This window comes from Typopeltis vanoorti, chromosome 3 (assembly GCF_054136105.1).
Source record: "Typopeltis vanoorti isolate ZY-2024b chromosome 3, IOZ_Tvanoo_1.0, whole genome shotgun sequence".
Classification (NCBI taxonomy): domain Eukaryota; kingdom Metazoa; phylum Arthropoda; class Arachnida; order Uropygi; family Thelyphonidae; genus Typopeltis; species Typopeltis vanoorti.
In genome coordinates, this window is record NC_143551.1 from 38,670,336 (window position 1) to 38,691,579 (window position 21,244).

The window sequence follows — 21,244 nt, forward strand, 5'->3', positions numbered from 1 at the left end:
GATAATTTTTCACTAGCTGTTATGTTCTTACCAAATCCTTGCATTGATGTGTTTAATTCATTCAGGTGGCTGAATATATCTGCTAAGTAGGCTAGTCAAAGTATTGCTTCTCTTTTTTCAAAAGCTTTGACTAAATCACAATTTTGGTTAGTAAGAAACTGTATAATTTCCTCACGCAATTCAAAAACCCTGCTTAGCATGCAACCCTTGGAGAGCCACCGTACTTCAGTGTGATAAAGAAGCACAGTATGAACAGTACCGATTTCTTCGCACAAAGTACGAAATATACGATGATTAAGCGCTCGTCTTCGGATCTACTTTACTACATTTACTGCAGTAATTAAGTGTTGTTTTAAATTCTCTGGAAAAGCTTTCGATGCAAGTGCATGATGGTGCAACATGCAATGCGTTATTGTAACTTGCAGTATTTCTGTCTTGATGTACAAAAAAAAATCCAGAATTTTTGCCCAACATTGCAGGGACACCATCAGTGCAAATTGAGCCTATCACATTCATGGGTATTTGATGTTTCAAAAAAAGTTTTTAATATGATTGAAAACATCAATTCCTTTTGTTGTCAATTCCAGTGGCTCACAAAATAAAAATTCTTCCAACATTTCTTTTTCCTTAATGTATTGCACAAATACCAACAACTGACTGCAATTATCAACTTCAGTTGACTCGTCCAGTTGAATACTCACTTTTAGAAGACTGACTTTGATATCTTCTACTAATTGTAGTAAAATATCAACACTGAGATCTTGAATGCACGATCGAATCACATCGTTCGATAACGGAATCTGCTGAATTTTCTTTTGTGCTTCAGAACCCAATACAATTTTTGCAATTTCAAGTGCACATGGTTTTACCAATTCCTCAGCTATTGTATGACCTTTTCTTTTCTTAGCACATAGATATGACTCTGTGTGCTAAGAAAAGTACAAGAATAATACAATCATGGCTCATACAGGCGTAAAAGGAAGTACATGGTCTTGCGATCTTCATAAACAAACGATTAACAGTAAAATAGGCCATACTAAAGAGCTCAGTGACTTTAAATGCAGCACTATCATAGGATGCCACAACAGCAGTCATGACCTGGAAGGCAACATAAAATCATAGAGCAGAGCCAAGTGCTGAAGCATGTGGTGAGAAAAAATAATTCATTAAAAAATATTTTTTGATTAAATTATTGGTTTTTATTATGGAAATATCACATGGGGATCTCATTCTAACTTTCCACAGTTGAAAGTTTATTTTTCACTTGGTTAGACTATAATAAATTTGGTTTAATCCTTTATCCAAGTGTGAGCAAACAAAGTTTGCACCTGAAAGTATCTTCAGGACTGGAGTAAGGTAGTACAAATAAACTTTCAACATCTTTCTCTAAATCCAGAGTAATTTAATAAAAAGGTGGCACACCTTTTGGCAACTCGTATAGGTAGAGATGACCTTGCTATTGCTTCTGCCCGGTATCTCCACGTCTGGGCCTGACTCCCACTGAAGAGACCTCAATAAAGGTCGAAACTAGTCTGGGTAGTGACCCTCCCCTTAATGCATAACAGTATACATATCTGCAAGGAGATGTGTTTTGCATTATGCGAGATACTGAGATAGGAGTGATGTTAGCTTGCTCCACCTTTGCAACGAGTTGTCCGGTGTTGTACTACCTTACCCCAGTCCTGAAGATACTTTCAGGCACAAACTTGGTTTGTTCACACTTGGATAAAGGATTAAACTAAATTTATTATAGTCTAACCAAGTGAAAAATAAACTTTCAACTGTGGAAAGTTAGAATGAGATCCCCATGTGATATTTCCATAATAAAAACCAATAATTTAATAAAAAAATATTTTTTAATGAATTATTTTTTCTCACCACATGCTTCAGCATTTGGCTCTGATCTACGATTTTATGTTGCCTACCAGGTCATGTGACTACTGTTGTGGCATCCTACGATAGTGCTACATTGAAAGTCACTGAGCTCTTCAGCATGGCCTATTTTACTGTTAATCGTTTGTTTATGAAGATTGCAAGACCATGTACTTCCTTTTATGCCTGTATGAGCCACGATTGTGATGCATATAGCTATATCCACCACTATAGATGAATGTCTATAGTTATCAGATAGTGTAGGTAACTGTATTAAGAGGAAATGATCCAACTTGGGTAACCAAGGGGTTAACTGGTCTATGGAATTTGGTACCTGTGGGCACAGACCGGGGAATTGTGGCCTTCAAAATTTGATTAAGAAAGAATTCATGTGATGAAACATATAATTTGATAAAGAAATCTTGTAATATATATACTCATGATTTAATAGCTTATCCTCATGGCAGGTGGGAAGGGAGAGCTCAGTTATCCCTAGAAACTAAGCAAAGGTGGGTAGGGAAGGAGTTCCATTCTTATGGTATGTTTAATGGGCTACCAGTGGATGTTGTGAATATATCATCAGTGAATGTTTTTAATGATAGTTATTTGGGCACCATGTGAAGATTTCCACCCTGAAAGGAACTTAATAATAATAATTGTATTTTTGAGTCTACAGCTCATTTCTGAAAACTGCTCAACTTTGATACAAATTTTTGCTCTCGGTATAATCAATTTTATCAATTAAATTCTCAGTATAATCTTCTCACAACTTAATGTTGAAACATAGTGTTATGACTAGTTCATGTCATAACATGAACTAGTCATAATAGTCTAAAATTCAATAGGTATAAACCATTATTGTTAATATTGCTCTTTTCTGCAAATTTTTCTGAAACACATTTATTTAGCTGGAATTCATTTTCTACTCTGCTATTTAACTCTCCAATAAGAATTTCCTTTATATCCATTGGGCTTTCTAAAATCAAAATTCCTGTACCACCTTTGTCACTTTGTCTGCAGCTGTCCTTATTATATGCAACCAAAATAAAATCCCTGTTAGACCATTCCAGGTGAACAATTATTTTTTATCCATGGTAGGAAGATTTGTACAACACCTATCAGGTGGCCATACATCCCTTGGGTTTGCAAATAAAAGCATTAATACAAGCTCAAGATGTCAGGGTATACAATACTGCACTGATATCACTAAATGTGCAGCCATCATGGCACAGCTGCATTCCATCATGCAGTGTGCAGATTAGCAAAGCATTCAATACCTCCATCTATCTAGCAGTAGCTCTTTTAAGTTTACATTAGTATAGTATCTTCACTACTAGGCTGTTTGTATATGGAGGCTGATGACTTCACATCAGTTAATTGCATTAGTATTCCATAATGCAAAACACACATCCTTTCAAACATGTGTGATGCCATGCAGTATGGGAAAGGTCACCAACCAGACCACTTTTGATCTTTATTGAGATCTCATCAGTTGTGAGCCAGACCCAAAAAGATACCAATGTTGAATTGGAAATATGACTTCTGCATTAATTCAGCCTTGGTATATCTTCTGAGTCCGGCTCCCATTGATGAGAAAAAAACTTGAGAAGGTTTTTGATATATAGAAGAGAGTAAGAAAGAACAGAACCTTGTAGAACTCCAGTATTTGTCGCAAAGTTTGAGGATATAGATGCATCCATTCACACAGAATAGGTGTACAATGCTAGCAACCTAGTTGTAGAAGACTTGACCATACAGTGGGAGTTTACTTAATAAGCCTTTGTGCCAAACCTGAACATAATACTTTGTGATATCAAGAGCAACCATTTAAGACTTTATCATGGTATTTGTCCAAAGATTGACTTAGCATAAAGATTTCACTCTTGATTAACAAATTGTGTAATCATAGGTCATTTATTAGTTGAGAGGATTAAAGATAGCACAAAGTTCAATGCTAATTGCCTTTTGTGTTACTTTAGAAAGCACTGAAGTGAAAGAAATGGTTGTTAATTTGATGGTATTCCCCCCCCCCCTGCCCTTCTTAAGAAGGTTTAATATAGACTAATTTCCAGGTTATAGAATAGATAAAGTGAAGTAGGAAGGAAACATAGAATGAATCTAGAGCAACTCAAATCTTCATAGCATATGTAGAAATGCCATTGATACCAAAAGAGGCCTTTTTTTAAAAAAAAATCCAATTTGGATAAGTTTCTTTTGATCTCTTTCTGGCAAAAAATCAATGAGGACATCATTGGATTGTGTTTAGAATGGTAGAACATTTATCAAGAATTGTTCTATGCAAGAATTTGAAGAGATGTGAGAAGCCAGAATATCTAAGTTATTTCAACATAAATAAAATCAAACAAAACCCTAGAACAAGGCACATCTTTAAAAACAGCAAAAAAATGGCCTAAAATATGGCAAATCCTGGATTCCTTCCTTAGTAGATGAACTTGGTCACAAAACAAATAACAGATCTGAAATTCTCAACAAAATTCTACCAAGAATTATATTCAAGTAATCAAGCAAATAGTCTAACAGAAACCAAACAAATAGAAAGTGTGATGATCCTATCTTGGAAATCACCAAAGAAGAAATAGAACAGGCGGTTAAACAAATGAGAAATGACTAAGCACAGACAGGTCAGTGATCAAATTCCAGCAGAATTCTTCGAAATAGGACTCGTGGAACTATTACCAGAACTTCTCAAACTGTACAACGGCATCCTACATGCAAAAACAGTACCAAGGCAGTGGTTAAACTCAGAAATAATATTACTTCATAAGAAGGATGATAGATCAAATATAAGCAACTACAGACCTATAAATCTCATCTCACGTAAATATGAAATATTTATTAGGATTATCCAAAATAGAATTACAAGCCAACTAGATCAGAACCAACCATATGAACAAGCAGGATTTAGAAAACGTTTTTCAACTATTGATCATCTACATACTATCAACCAAATTATTGAAAAATATCAAGAATATAATAAGCCTCTATACATAGCATTCATAGACTTCTAGAAAGCATTTGACTCGATAGAACTAAAAAAGAACTAGAACTCCAAAATCAAGGTATAGAAAACAAATATATCAGAATATTAAAATATATTTATAATAGTAGCACAGCAGAAATCAAACTTGAGACAACAGGACCATCTTTTGATCTAGGAAGAGAAGTTAAAACAGGGAGACCCGATAGCACCCAAGCTATTCACTTCATTGTTGGAAATGTTATGGTTTAATAAACATCTTAGGCAAAAATTTAAGCAATCTTCGTAACTTATTATTCTGTTTTCAACAGAATAATAAGTTACGAAGATTTTCAATATTTGGACCAGATAATATCATTTAAAACAGGATGGAAAAAGAAACAGATGCTAGAATCACCAATGCTTGGAGGAGCTATTGGAGTTTAAAAGAGTGGATGAAGGGAGACCTACCAGTCAGCCTAAAATGCAAACTTCATAATATGATCATACTACCCATTCTAACCTATGGATCACAAACATGGTCACTAACAACTAAACAAGCAACCAAGATAAGAACATGCCAGAGAGCAATGGAAAGAAGTATGTTAAACATAAAGGATAAAAAAAAATGAGAACCCTAGAAATAAGACAGAAAACAAGTCACCAATGTCATAAGAACAGTAAAATCCCTAAAATGGAAATGGGCAGGACACTTGATAAGTAAACAAGATAATACATAGGATAAACTCACCACTTACTGGATATCTATAGAGGGAGAGAGAAATAGAGGTAGACTGAAGACCAAATGGAGAGATAGGCTTATTCTAACAGCAGACCAACCTGGTCGAGAACAGCCCATTGCCCAGCAGTGGGCTTCTACAGGCTGACCACAACAAGAAGCCAGAAGATTGTTTTTCCTGTGAGCAGTGGTGTAATAGACTATCAAAATGCAAAAGATGTGGAAGCAGGGTTAGACAAAAGTTATGGCCAATAGCTTTGGCAAGAAACCAGGAGGCACATATTTGGACATGATGCAAGTTTCCTGCTTTTAGTTCTTTCAAATTTAGTTGTGGATGTGTTAATAATTTGTAGCAGAAATATTTTGAAAAGATCTCTTAATATGTGGCAGTAATTGCGTCTTTAGCATACCAAATGTACAATAATCCTGTTATTAATTTTTCAATGAAAAAAGAATGAATTTTGTATCTTTTTGTGAAAATAAGGTTTTGTTTATATAAGACAACATTTGATGTATATTTGGTCACATATGCATATGACCAAATATACATCAAAAATTAACCTGATGCTCTTAGCAAAGCACAGTTTCGGTTGACAGACTTCTAGATTATGGATTTGACAATGACTTCCACAATACCACTACTTCAAAAGAAATCACTTGTCAGCAGCACCCATTATTTCCAGGTGATTAAATCTAGGCTTGAGTTTACTTAATTTCAGTGATCACTTGAAAACTGCTGTTTTCGAACCATCTAATGCTGAGCAGATTAGAAATGAGAAGTCACCAGCAGGGTGAGCCAAAGAATATCTGAGTTCTTTTGTTATGTGGTGAGGAGAAGAAGAAAAGAATACAGAATAATATGTGACAGGTGGAGAACTTCAGAGAACTGGTGCATATAACATTATAGAGCTTTAATCATTCTAGCAAAACAAGTTTATTCCTAGGAATAAACTTGTTTTGTTAGAATGAAATAAATGAAATATTAAGTATCTGGATGTTAATAAAAGTAGTGAATGAGATTTCACTAGTGTTTTACAGACTGTTTTGAGGCCATGACATTGCAATTTACTTAATGCAAGTCCTGCAACTAGAAGAGCCCTAAGGAGTGGAAAGAGGATAAGGTAGTGTCATCATGTAAAGCAGGGTTTCCCAAATTGTGTTCCGTGGAAAGTGGATAAGTGTTCCATGAAAAATTATCAAAATTAATATTAATATGAGCCTGGAATAGTTTTAAATGCTGCAACTCTAACCAAGGTGTTCCGTTAAAAATTTCATGATTTGTGAAGTGTTCCGTCATAGGAAAAATTTGAGAAATGCTGATGTAAGGATTGGAGTTGAAATAGAAACATTCATCTGTAGATTAATTTGGTCTTATGTACAGAAAATGGGTTGACATGAGTTGGATTATTTATAGAGGCCAGCATTGTTTTGTTAAAAGATGATCTTGCTTTGGTAATCAAATCACATTTTAAAATAAGGTGATGACCAATATTCCTTCTCATTTTTGCTGGCCCATGTGTGCATGAAAAACATTTTGTATGCAAGTTTCCAGCCTCAGACTCAATGTGTGTGGTTTGGCATTTCAACTTGTTTATCCAACCACTCAATTTTAAATGAATTAGCAATTCTTTTCCAATTTAATTTTGACTATGATATTTTGAGGGTTTAAACAACTGCTAAAACCTAATAATTCTCATATTAATTTTGCCCTATTTTCATCAAGCCATAACCTGTAAAATTGCAAGCACTAATTTAATTTTCTTATATCTGCATAGCTACAAAAATCTATCACCGTTTGCATAAGTTCAAGTGACTGTACTCTCTAACCAGTGGTTCTCAAAGGGTGCGCCAGGGCACACTGGTGTGCCCTATAAGATTTCCGGGTGCACCCTGTGGTGTTCCAGAGAAACGTGTCCAGATATAAAAATAAATATAGTTACTCTATTATACCTTTTCATTATGGATATACCACTCTTTTTTTGTCAACACATCATTATTATGTTAATTAACAGCGGTTTTTCTTGCAAAGAGAATAAGAATATGGTTTATTCTTGTTGTGTATATTACTTATTTTAAAAGTGTTGGAAGTGGATGTTATGTGCATATTACTTATTTTCAGATAAATACACCCAAATAAAATGGATAGATTTCTCAAAAAGAAGCGTGATATTGAAGAATCAGATTCTGGAAGTGAGCAAAAGTTAAGTGCAAGTAAGAAAGCAAAATCGCAGCATACCCGCAAATATAATGAAAGTTATTTAAGCTTTGGTTTCACTTGGACCGGAAGTGAAGATCATCCTTTGCCGTTATGTTTAGCATGTGGATGTAAAATGGCAAATGAATCATTGCTTCCTAGTAAATTGAGTAAACATTTTAAAACTATACACTCTAATTTACAAGATAAATCTGTAAGTTTTTTCAAGAGATTGTCTGAACAGCAAACAAAAGCGGCAAATTCTTTTAAAAGTATAATAACTGTTTCTGATAAAGCTCAAATCGCTTCTTATCAAGTCTCAGAACTGATAGCAAAAAATATGAAAGATCATACTTTAGGTGAGTCACTTATTTTGCCTGCATGCAAAAAAATGGTCATGACAATGCTAGGAAATGAAGCAGCAATGAAAATATGCAAGATTCCTCTGTCCAACGATACAGTTCACAAGCGTATTATAGAAATGTCTTCTGATATCGAGAAAAATGAATGCAGTAATAAACTTCAGTATTCAAATTTTGCATTGCAAGTTGATGAGTCAACATGCATTACCAACAATGCACAACTCTTAGCATTCGTCCGTTTTATTAATGAAGATCAAATAGTAAACAGTTTCTTTTTTGCAAAGAATTAAGTGTGTCTACAAAAGGTGAGGACGTTTTTAACATTTTGAATAGCTATCTTGATAAATGGCAGTTAACATGGAAGTCGTGTGTAGGCATTTGTACAGATGGAGTCCCTTCCATAGTAGGCTGTGTTAAGGGCCTTACATCTTTTGTAAAAAAAACATAATGAGAATGTTATCGTAACTCACTGCTTTCTTCATAGGGAGGCCTTGATGGCAAAAACATTGGGAGAAAAATTAAGAGAAGCTTTAGATCAAGTTGTTCAGGTGGTAAACTTTATTAAAACAAGACCTGTCAAATCGCGTTTATTCGAAAAGCTTTGTATCGATATGGATTCACAACACAGACAGCTGCTTTTACACACTGAGGTGAGGTGGCTGTCAAGGGGGAAAGTACTTACCCGTGTACACGAGCTACGACAAGAACTTCTTGCGTTTTTTGAAGAGATGAAACAATTACACTTTTGTAACCTCCTTCGGTGCGAATTTTGGATTGCCAGGTTACAGTATTTGGCTGATATATTTCAGCAGCTCAATATTTTGAATACTAGCATGCAAGGGAAAGAAGAAAATATTCTCACATCCACTGACAAAATGAAAGCGTTTCAGAGAAAACTACAGATTTAGAAAATAAAAGCTGTTGAAGGTAATTTGGAAATGTTTCCATTGGTAAGTAACACTTGCATAAATGAAACACTTTCAATAATAGTTGAACATTTAACAAGTTTAGAAGAAAAATTGAGTTCTTATTTTCCATCACTTAACACTGAACAATACGATTGGATTAGAAACCCATTTATGGAAACTTGAAGTGATTTTGGTTTAACATTAACAGAAGAAGAAGAACTGGCAGCTATATCCGCTGCTGATCGTGGATTGATGATTAAACGTAAGGAATTGTCTCTTGAAGCCTTTTGGATTTCTATAAAAGAAGAATATGTGTCAATGTCTAAAAAAAAAACTTTGAACATTTCACTACAATTTTCAACATCAATTTATGTGAATTAGGATTTTCTACCCTCACCACAATTAAGTGTAAAAAGAGAGGAACTCTTCAATGTATTGATGAGGAAATGAGAGTTTGCCTTTCAAATATATGCCCAAACATTGAAGCAATCACTAGGACACATCAGGCTCGTGTTTCTTATAAACACAAGAATGAATAAACTTAAGGTATGTTTCATTTTATTTTTATTTTTTTATCACATTTTTTTTCTGTAATATTTGACTTAATTATTATAACATATTTCTCAGAAATTTGTATATAGTGCGCCTACAATTATTTGTAGGATTTTAAATGCACCCCGACTTCAAAAAGTTTGAGAACCACTGCTCTAGACAGTGGATATTCTAAACAAATGCGACTCTGCAACTTGCTGATGTCAGTATTAACCCACGTAGTAGTGTGGAAGCTAAAAGTAACTAATTAGAGCATATTAAGTTTGAATGGGATTAGAGTAATATTGGGGTGGAGACATTGGAGAAATTACTAAATAAAATAAGTGAAAGTATGATCTATCATATAATTCATTTTTAGAGTATATTCAAAAATTGACTGTTTATTAAAAATTCGGAAAGCAAAATTTTTGTGCATACAGTTACTAGGCATGTGTGCTCCTTTTTTGACTGGTGTGTATATATAACTTAAATTACTATGTGTACTACATCTTTTCTGGATTTTCCATTAAGATTTGATAGTTTACTGCACAAGAAGTTATTTAAATTGCAGCATATGCCAGCCTGGTTGGCCGAGTGGTCAGCATATCCGCTCTCCAGCCTTTTGGCTGGAGAGTAATACAAATACAAATATATAAATAAATACAAATATTTAGCTACCTAACAGATTAGCATAGGAGAAATGGCATTAAGGTGGAGTAGGCAACAATGGGATTCCACAATGCTTAATACTGGGCTACACATTCAAGCTGTTGAATCTGAAAAGTTTTGAATTTTTTTATTATTAAGAGGTGGTATTCTTTTAGTAGGACTGCTGGAGGAAGCAAGATATCTTGGATGTGATATCAAAACAAAGGAGTATGAATTTCATGGACTACATTCACAGATAGTGAAGACAACCCAGTAAGATTGCTGCATGTAAGATGTTGACCCAGAATAGATAAGAATTTTGTGGTTTCATTGTATGAAGCTTTAATCAGACTATATATGAACTACTATATGGAAATCTTGTCAGATTATTTCAAGTATTATCCCAATATGAACATACCAAAACAGTGTAATCCTGCAAAGTATGTTAAGGATGATATAATTGAGATATCTAAATATTCAGTATAACCCTCCTTAGTCCAGTAGGTTGCAGCGATATTTTTTAGTTGGAAAGACCTAGATTCCAATCCATCTAGGACTTGAAGAACTTTTATATGGGCTTTTCAGCTGAAGGTGAGTTACCTTCAGCTTTGTCATGAAGATTTTCCTCCCAGAAATTCTGGTTTTTCATCTGCAAAACAGACATATCAACCAGAAAAGCACATGCAACTGATAGCCATAATATACTATGCAGATAGGATTAGCTGTCTGTCAGAGCATTAATTAGGTTTCAAAGAAACCAAGTCACTTGTCTATTAGGCCATTGAGCATAACATGAAGGGAAAATGGGAAATATCCAATATCACTGTGCTTGCTGGATATACTGTATTTTATTCAAGATCTCCAGAGATCTCTTATGTACAATATATACGAGGGTGGTCTGAAAAGTTCTCGGCCTAACAATTTAAAAACTAATATATAATTTCAAAATGAATTTTATTTTTCAACATAATTTTCCTTATGACTAATACATTTATTCCAGCAAGGCTCCAGCGCCATTATCCTGTCCCTTTAGTGGTTCTCAGTAAGATATCTAAATATCAAAATACCCCTCTACAGCTGCAATCACCTCTTGATTCGAATAAAAACTGATCAGCGAGGAAGAGTTTTAGTTTTGGGAAGAGATAGAAGTCAGAGGGAGCCAAATCTAGGAAATAGGGTGGATGTTCCAACAATTCATAGTGAAGATCATTTAATTTTCCCATTGCCAAAACACCTTTGTGGGCAGGTGGATTGTCCTGATGAAAGATGATTTTTTTCTTCTACAAACTGGGTCTTTTCTCGTGAATTTTTTCGTCTATTCTGGTTAAATAATTGGAATAATATTCTCCAGTTATTATTTTACCCTTTTCAAGATAATTAATAAAAACAAATGCCTTTAGCATCCCAAAACACCAATGCCATGACCTTTCCTGCTGCATAAAGTCAGTTCCTGACTTTATGTTCTTTGGCTTCTATCCACCATTTAGACTGCTGTTTGGATTCTGGTGTGTAATGGTGAATCCAAGTCTCATTCCATAGTAATAAATCGACAAAATCAGTTTTATTCTTGTTAAAATGCTACAAGCACTGTTCAGAGATTTTCATGCGAGTGCGTTTTTTATCTGTTGTGAGCAAGTGCAGCACCCATCTTGCACAAAGCTTTTTCATTTTCTATTCTTCATGCAAAATATATCCTACATGTTCTTTTGAAACGCCTATAGTCAGTAATTTCACGCACTTTGGCTCAAGGTCATCCAATACCATATCGTTGTTGTGTCTGTCCTATTTCCATTTAATTTAATATTTCTCAGTGTTACCTTAAAGCCTTTCCTATGTGTGTCGTGTGGTACCTCTGGATCACAAAGAGGTAGCCCCAGGGTCGAGCCAAAACCAATGTGGCAGAGCCTTCGTAACCAACTTCTCTTTAAGTCCTAAGAAATTTTTTTTTTTATGCTGCGCCACTTAGACCCCCTAGATTAAATAAAATGTTAATCAAGAAGTTGGCAAGAAGATGTACTGAGATAACACTAGATTTGCAATCGTGACCTTAAATCGATATACTATAATTTTCCTGCCCAGATTCATAGCAATTTTATAAGCGGTGCGTCGAATTCCATACACAGACAATCTTGGTTAAAGAATAGCAAGGTTTATTAAACATAAAGTACATACAGCTAATAATACAAAGAAAAGCTTCTATTCAAAGCTAGCTAAAGATTAGATCAAATCAGTTAACACTAATACCTTCCATGGATAAGCCCGTCAAAATCCAATCAACCTTAAATAACTCGCATAAAACATAAGTCTCACACTATAATCTTAGATCTAACAATCTCTATCAAATTTCATTCTTTAAGTTAAATCTTCTTAATATTCTTAAACATATACAATATTTTTAGACTCGTTAAATGCCTGTTCACTCATGATCTTCTATATAACAAATCTTTTTTCTACAGTCCTTTCTAATGACTATCTCTGAGTCCTTTGCTATTAAAGTCTTACATAACATTAAATGCTCGGGTTACACACAAATCAAAGAACAAAATTTCTACTTATCCACACACGATAGTTCCTCACTCTTGATGCACTAATCGCCTTCCTCGACACCCTCAATCTGTTCCACGGCCTAGGCTTTCCAATCATCAATATGCTTACGCGATCCGTTCCTTGACCTTCTTGGTTACAGCATTCCGGACGCGTATTTTCTTCCAAATTCCAAGCGGCATGGCCTGCTGCTGTTTCTCGGGGGGTTCATGACTAGATTTCCCGCAGAAACATCATCCGAACGCGTCCGAGCGATGGACCTCGCACCCAGAGTTCTGGTCGACCACGAGGTGAAACGAAAAGACGAGAACGAGGGGGGGGGGCTTTCCAACCCCCTTTTATAACTCCTCCCTACCGGCCATCACCGTAACTTAGGTCATTCACCCAGCACGTAGAATTCTCTGTCACATGTGTCTGACCTCATGACGTCTGATTCTTCCCGCCATTTCTTTTCACGTCCCGCGAATACAAGACTACTTGAGGCAATTGTCTGCTTGCCCCCCCCTCCCCCGAACTTTGAGCTTAAGTTTACACTGATAATCTTTGTCGTTTTCTTGCATGTTATTTCACATTAAAGGTAATATCAACTTTAAATCAGTATTAATATTATACACTTAACATTGGCACATTTTTCTTACATATTCTTTTCTTTTACCAAGTAAATAATGTTTCCCTGAGTTATTTTACAATTCTTTCCTTTTTTAAACTAATGTATTCAATACTAAAAGTACAAGCATATTTTTATATTTCTTATAGGTGTTAGCTCTGTTAAACAATGATAAGTGGAATCTTAATATTCTATACTTATTAGGGTTTAACATTGTGCACTTGATTGATGATTTCTGGTGGTGTTACACTTTTTGGACATCCTTCACGTGGATCATCTTCAAGGCTGGTACAGCCACATTTTAACTTGGCAGCCCATTTCTTAATTGTCGAAAACAAAGGAGAAGAATGCCCATAAACTTTTATGAACTTTGAATGAATTTCTTTTGGCGTTAAACCTTCTTTTACAAAGAATTTTATAACTGCATGATACACAATTTTATCCATTTCAAAGGATACAGACAACACTTTTGCTTCAGACATCTGTATAAAACAAACTACTTGATGGAGTGACTGGCAATTTTACACGGATGCTCATGACAGATGTACCAACTTAGAAAAAAAATAAATCTTGCCGATAGTGTTGCCATCTATGGTCAAGGCTGGGAACTTTTCAGACCATCCTCATATATATATATATATATATATCCAGAATTTTGCTTTCATGCAAAAGTATGAAGTAAAATTATATTATCTAATGCCACCTTGAGGTTACAGATACTAAGTCTTGGCATGGCATGGTCTTAACATTGAACTGATAGAAGACATGACCACTGAAGTACCCATATATTCACCTTTTACAAATTCAGTTTTAATGTTTCATACTAGATAGCACCATTTCCAACTCATTGATTTTCTTCAGTTGTAGATAGAAGCCCATGATACTATTAATTTGAATGTCATGTGTTATTAATGAACATTTACAAAGCAAAAAATTATACTGTCAGCTCTCACTGTAACAAATTTGCCCACTAGTTAAAACTGCTGAAAAGTCATGATTGACTTTTCAATGGTTGGGCTATAAAACCATTCCTTTGGTTCCTACAATTTTGCTATAGTAAGTCAGCTGTATTGGTAGCAAAATATTCTTATTAGAGTAAGTCATGCTGGAATAAATAGTATAATATATTCCGTTTGAGATCCTACAATATTCCATACCAGATCTTTCAAATGCAAAGCAGAAATCAAAATTTCAATATTAGTTCTGCAGCCTTACACTCACAGAGATGCATATTACTCTAGATGTTGTAACGCTGATCTAATAGAAGACATGATCGGTTAAGTGCTCATATATTATTATTATTATTTTATAGCATCTCCATGGAGTCCGGAGACCCAAATCAACCATCAAACACACAAATCCTATTAAACCTCTCCTTGAATACATTCACCATCAAGGAACTCACAGCAAATTCTGGCAATCCATTCCACTCTCTTCCATACAAAAAATCTGGTCCACACACTCCTACTAACCACACTCTTACACAACTTCCAGGGATGGCCCCTAGTTCTCTGACTATTTGTCATATATTGAAAAATTTTGCTTGCATCAATTTTATAAAAACCCCTTTAATATCTTAAAAGTTTCTATCATGTCACCCCCTTTTCTGCCTATCAATTAAATTTGTAACCCACAAACCTTCAACCTATCTTCGTAGGGAGTATTCCACTGATCTGTCACCATCTTGGTCACTCATCTCTGAATCTTTTTGATCACCTCCTGGTCTCCAAGAAACCCAGTTGACCAAATTTGTGAGCAGTCAAGATATGGCCAAATCCATTTCACTTTCTTACCACTCTCTATGCAAAAAATCTGGTCCACACACCCCTACTAACTATTCCTTGTTATTCCTTAACAAGTTAAGGAATAACTTCCTTAACTTTACTTTTTAACATGTTTTTCGATGTTGAAGTAATTCGTTGAGCTATTTTACCAACTTTTGCAATATGCCCTCTGAACTTTAACTGTTTGTCCACTATTATCCCCAAGTCTCTAGTCTTATCAGTTTTCCTACAAACCAATACCATTATTATGATGCATATTATGCAACCTTTTCAACCTGCAGTGCATAACATTACATTTTGCAACATTAAATTGACAATCGTTATCTTTTGCCCAAAATGCCAATTTATTTAAATCATCTTGCAGAATATCTACATCACCTTTATCAGCTATTACTCTCCTTTCCTCCACTTTGCATCATCAGCAAACAAAGCAAAACAAAAACTGAATATTTATTTTATTAGTTCATTTTTAGGATTCTGCTACCAGAAAGCACTCTTTTGAACTCGTGAGTTTTTCTTCAGTGATAGTAGATATACAAGAAGAAAAATAAATATCAAATTAGGTGTGAGGCTTGTTGCATCTTTAAGAATCTTTAACCAACTAATTTAGTGTGAAAATAAGCAATAGAAAAGACAAACTATGGAGAGCAGTTGGTGAGTGATTGCATTGCCCGAGAGTGTATTGAAAGCAGAATCTGTGAATGAGTTTAAGGCTTAGCTCTTGCATGGGAGTGTGGAACTCCCACAAGTCTTTAGACTCCACAGAGGTCTGATGCTAATAATTCTCCCTAGTAAATGTGTAAAATGTTACACATTTTAAACGATTTAGGCTTGATTTATAGTGAAGTGACACGTTGAATATGAAAATAATAGAATAAAACTGGCTTGATGAGGAATTAGTTGCATAAACAGACAACGAATGAGACAAATCAGCCAAAATACCAAACTAGTGGTATACAATACAGTGTTTAGACTGTTTTTAACATATAGATCTGAAATATGATAGAACACAGGTATGCGAGTTCTGAGGAGAATTTGAAGTGAAAACAATAGTATCAGTGGAAGGGCTGTATTAAAAATTAAAATATATTGATATTCAAGATCATGTAAGCAAAGCCATTCTAAGATGGCATATCACTTGAACAGAATAGTAGTTGAAAGATTAGTTTAAAAAAATAAATATTTCAAGCAAAGATGACAGGGACCAACAAAAAACAAGATTTAGATGGATTGAAGCAGTTAGGAATGCTTTAGAAAGATGAACATGCAAGAACTAATTACATCAGAGACTTGCTTCTTGAGTTAATTTGATATATACCATCATCTTCCTCTACATTCCAGACTTATAATAACATCTACCATGCCTTTCTTTGTAGCTCTATTGGAAAGGCTGCTTTTTATTGCAAAGGCTGCAGGCTTGAATCCCATCTAAGGCATGGATTTGTAACAACCACATAGCTCCTGCAGCTTATGTGGTTCGTCTTTAGGAGTTCAGAGTGCACATTGCAAAATGACCAGAATAGCTCTCATTAGATTATCTGGTTGTTAAAGAACATGACCAGTACAAATAAGGATGTTATTATCCCTCTTTATTACGCTTTGATACTGCACACAGATCTGTTTCTAGACTCCTGGAGATGTGTATGTGATGGAGAGTGAGTGACCAGTTTAGTGACAAGTTATCTGTGGAGTGTTGCCTTTAAGGATAGATTGAAGGTTTATCAGACAAAAAATTGGCTGATAGGCAGAATAGAGAAAATATGATAGAAACATAAATTACTGAAAGGATTTTATAGGAATGATACAAAAAAATTTTTAAATATATGACAGAAAGAAATTACAAGGCATCACTTTCTGGAAATTGTGTAACCATTGGGAGTGAACGAGCAAGATATGCTTCCATGATGTCTTTGGACTCTGGAAATGTATTCAAACATCTCCAGGGTCCAAATATATTTAATAATAATCTTTTACCACTAATCATATCTGTCTTCTCTGAATATTCTGTTCCTTCTTTTCAAACCAAGTTAACAAAGTAGTATATACATATATCTTCCTCTGTTAACTTGGTCTCATTTATGTCAATGTTTTTTGAGCAAATTGAACTGAGCAGTGTGACAGACCCCTCCATTTTGTTCCCAATACTTCGAATGTTTGTAAATAATTACCAGTTTTATTAGTATCCTGCCACTTGGTGACTTTCATTGCCTGCCTGGCAACTACTGTCTCAGGTGACATAATTTCTGAATCCATGATAATTGTCCATCATTTCCTTTCATTCTCACTATTGCAGTCACTTTGGTTTATGCATGTTTTGACTTAATATCCCTAATTCTATAGCCATTCAGATTCACACTATCATGCTGAAACATATCCTTTCCCTCATCAAAATCATTCCACATATCCACAAACCTGAACACACCCTTCCTCCTGTGCAGCATATGCATTGAGTCGGTTGCAAATAGCTCTTATCTTCTGTTTACTCTTAAGCTTTAAGATATTAAGCTTTTGTCTAGAAATGTGAATCAAAATCATGATGTCATTGATTAATTAAAGATATTTAATTTCTGCTTTTCTCTAAGTTTCTTAAATTTTTGTTTTTATGACTATACACTGGAATTTTATTAATTCATTTAAAGGTGGTTATTTAGTTTATTGTGTATGTGTGCGTGCACATGCATGCACACATGAGCTATTTAATTAAGCTGGATGCAAACTGTTCATCCTTTTATAGCATAGTTTGTGCTGTACACTGAATTTTATTGAATATATATTTTTATGCTCATTTTTAATTTAATATTAACTTCTCAGAACTTTTCCCCTGAACTATTGAATTTGACATGCATGGATTTGGTAATCTGTTTTGTTGAAATTTCAAAATATCACATATCACATCTGCTTTCATTGTTATCAAATATGTACCAAAAAAAAAAAAAAAATTATATATCATTAAAATTTTAACCAGTTTTTTTTTTTTTTTTTAGATATTCCAATTCTTCCAACAGTTACTGCACGAATTACATTTCAAGATTTTCAGTTCTGCAATGACATTTCAGATTCTCTTTTTGAGATTCCATCAGAATATCAAGAAGATCCTAACAGATTTCCCGATTTATGATTCCCAAGTGACTTAACTATTTTAACTTTAGAAGTAAGAACACCATGGCAGCACCGAAAATGTCAGCCATTTAATCGTTCTAAAAGCACCATTAAAAAGTTTTTCCCACCACGTTCTTCAAATGCTCAAGATGGAGAGCAAAGAGTAATGACTGCTGAAGAAGCTGCTGGACACTATATTACAGCTGTTTTGGATGTCCCACTATTTTGGGGATATGGTAGTACATATTCCTCTTGTGTATCTGTTTATTTTGAACTCTGAACAGAATTTCTTTACTGTGTGTATTTTGTTAATTTGATCTAGTTCTTAACCCTAGGATTTAAAACTTCTGAATTTCAAATGGATAGTATATCTCCTTGTTTGAATATAGAAGTAGCATATTCTGTTACCAAAATTAAAAAAGCAAGAATTTTCCAAGCCAGAACCAGCATCTTTTAATTTTGAATTTATAAATAATTAAAAAAACTCTTATCTTTGTATAAATCCATAGACGAGATTTATAAACATCTGTATGATATGCATGCAGACACATACACAAAAGAATATTTAAGTTTCAATAATTTGTTAATTACATGAAATATTTAGCGTATAGGAATTCCTTATTTCCATTATCTTCTTTAGATTTATTGCTGTTATGTGCAAATTAAGAATTCTTTGATCTCATTCAAATGAATGTTAGCAGTACATCTTTTGACTTATGATTTTAAAAGATGACTTTTATAGTCTATGTAACATTTTATTTATTGTAAACTATGCTACTTCTTCCTTTATTAATCATTCGGCATATAACCTACACTGGTCTCACTTTGTACACATGCACATAAAAAAAAAATAACTAATAATAAATTCTGGGGTAACCAGATATTATTTACTTTTCTATAACCACACAGGTGCTGGTTGCGGGGATAGATACATATTATAATGTTACAGCAAATCAGTTCTCCAATGCTTTGTTGTTTGTACATTTTTTTTAAGTGTCTTTAAGTTTGCTCTTATTGGTATTTTTTGAACAATTATATCTGATTTATTACTGTAATATATGAATCCTCCTCTTTCTAGAAGGGGAAAAAAATCATAATACAGCTAATAATATGGGGAAATGTTTCTCTGCCAGAAAATGGCTCACATTCTCAGGTATAAAAAATAAAATTAAAAAAAAAAGGCTTTGTTTATGAAAATTATTCAGTGATTTTTAATTAGATATCCACCACTCAGCTTTTCTAGTTATTTTTCTGTATATTTACAGTGGTTAGATTATTCTCCTTTGTTTACTTTTTTGTAGGGAGGGAGAAATATATTAACTATTGTTAATATATAATCCCCTCTTTCAAAATAAAAAAAAAATTACTGGTTAATAAAAGTTTAGCCAAAATACTAGGAGAAGTAATGTATAAGTATTTCATAAAATATGAATGAAAATTTTTATTTAAGAAAAATAATTTTCTCGAACAACATATACATTAGTAACTGAGTAACTGCCATTCTGTATATGCTATGAATAGAATGTTCTCAAAAGAAGTTAGCTTCAACTTCTCATTCAAAACATAATTCTGGTGGTACTGTTTCTTCATGTATGAACTTGACTACAGCAAACAGCATTTATTATAATGAAGTTTTCTGATGTCTGATTTTATAAAAAAAATTAAGTTCTGAGAATAAAATTTTTCTAGGAAGCAGTTGCTTTTGGTTTATTTAGAATGTGTTTTGTAGATGCAGTTAAAAATAATCTATATTTTCTCAAACATCATTTATGCTTTGTTATGACTTGGTATTGTTTTGTACATTCACTATTTGTATTTGAAAAATAAATTGCAAAATGGGGCAAGGGGAGCTAAAAAAAATGTATGTAATGTATTCTTACACACCACATTTAGTCCTGAAAACTATGATATACCTACTAATAAAATTTGTTTATTCTTTTCAATATATGAGCTAATTTTCATTTGAATTGTTTCATTTTTCATACATTGATGATTCACTAGTTTAGTTTAAAAATGTAAACTGATTTTGCAGCTGGATCCATGATATTTAAGCACAAGAAATGACTTTAAATATCTTCTGTTTTTTTATCTGTGGTAATATGGATCAAATTCAGGTGCGTGGGGGGGGGGGAGATCTTAAATCAATAACTTTATAAGAAATATTTTTCAAAACTGCTTTCACTAATAAGAGAATAATTTAAGAATAAATATGACCAATTAAGCTTGAATTGAAGTTTCTTAGATGTGGAACTATGAATTATATCACAGTTCCACATCAAGAAAATACTTTGCACATTCTATTTCTGTGAACTGGTCATCTTTGTGAACAAAGTTCTATATATCTCACTTCAATGAATTTGATCTATATATTACAAATTGTGTTCTGTCCATTAAATTGGTGAAAAATTTTTCATTTAATAAATTAAGCCTGTGATTTATAAATATAGCTCCTCATTGTATATTCTGCTATTATTCTAATAATATCATATGTATAGAAATAGCTTAAAACTTTCTGATACTGAAAGGATTTTCAATATTTTGAAAGAAAACAAGGATACCAGAAACTTCATTATACTGTATTTTTCTAGGATATAATAATTTTTTCTTCTCTTTAAGTTCTTGTTTATAATGAAATGAAGAGAATTGTGAAAAGTTTTTAAATGTATCTTTGAATCAATGTATATCACTGCTCTGTTGAAAGTTGCCCATGACTGCTCATAATTGTTTATTTTGAAATGATGCTGTTATTCTTTTGCCAATATAAAAATTTTTATCTATGAATAATCTTTCTAATAGATGTTGGTTCTGGCTTAAATATGTAAAGGTACTCAAATGAAAATGATGCTATTAGAATAGAATTATATATAACTTTTATCATGGTTTTTTTTTTTTTTTTTTTTCTAATTTAACATTTGCACTTTGTGATTTTTATGAAGTTTAGTACTAGCACTGAAACAGTACACTTATCTGTATATAGGA

General features: G+C 33.6%; 1 protein-coding gene across 4 annotated transcripts in view; it reads left to right on the forward strand.

The window, feature by feature from the left end:
• LOC150108062 (ankyrin repeat domain-containing protein 13C) overlaps window positions 1–20,363 on the forward strand; it is a 312,652-nt gene extending 292,289 nt beyond the window's left edge. For all 4 annotated transcript variants that reach the window (XM_090415561.1, XM_090415563.1, XM_090415562.1 and 1 more), the window contains one exon: window positions 18,151–20,363. In XM_090415561.1, coding sequence (XP_090271687.1) covers window positions 18,151–18,284 — 134 coding nt within the window. In that variant the 3' untranslated portion in view covers window positions 18,285–20,363. The remainder of the gene's footprint in view (window positions 1–18,150) is intronic.
• The last annotated feature ends 881 nt before the right edge of the window (window positions 20,364–21,244 follow it).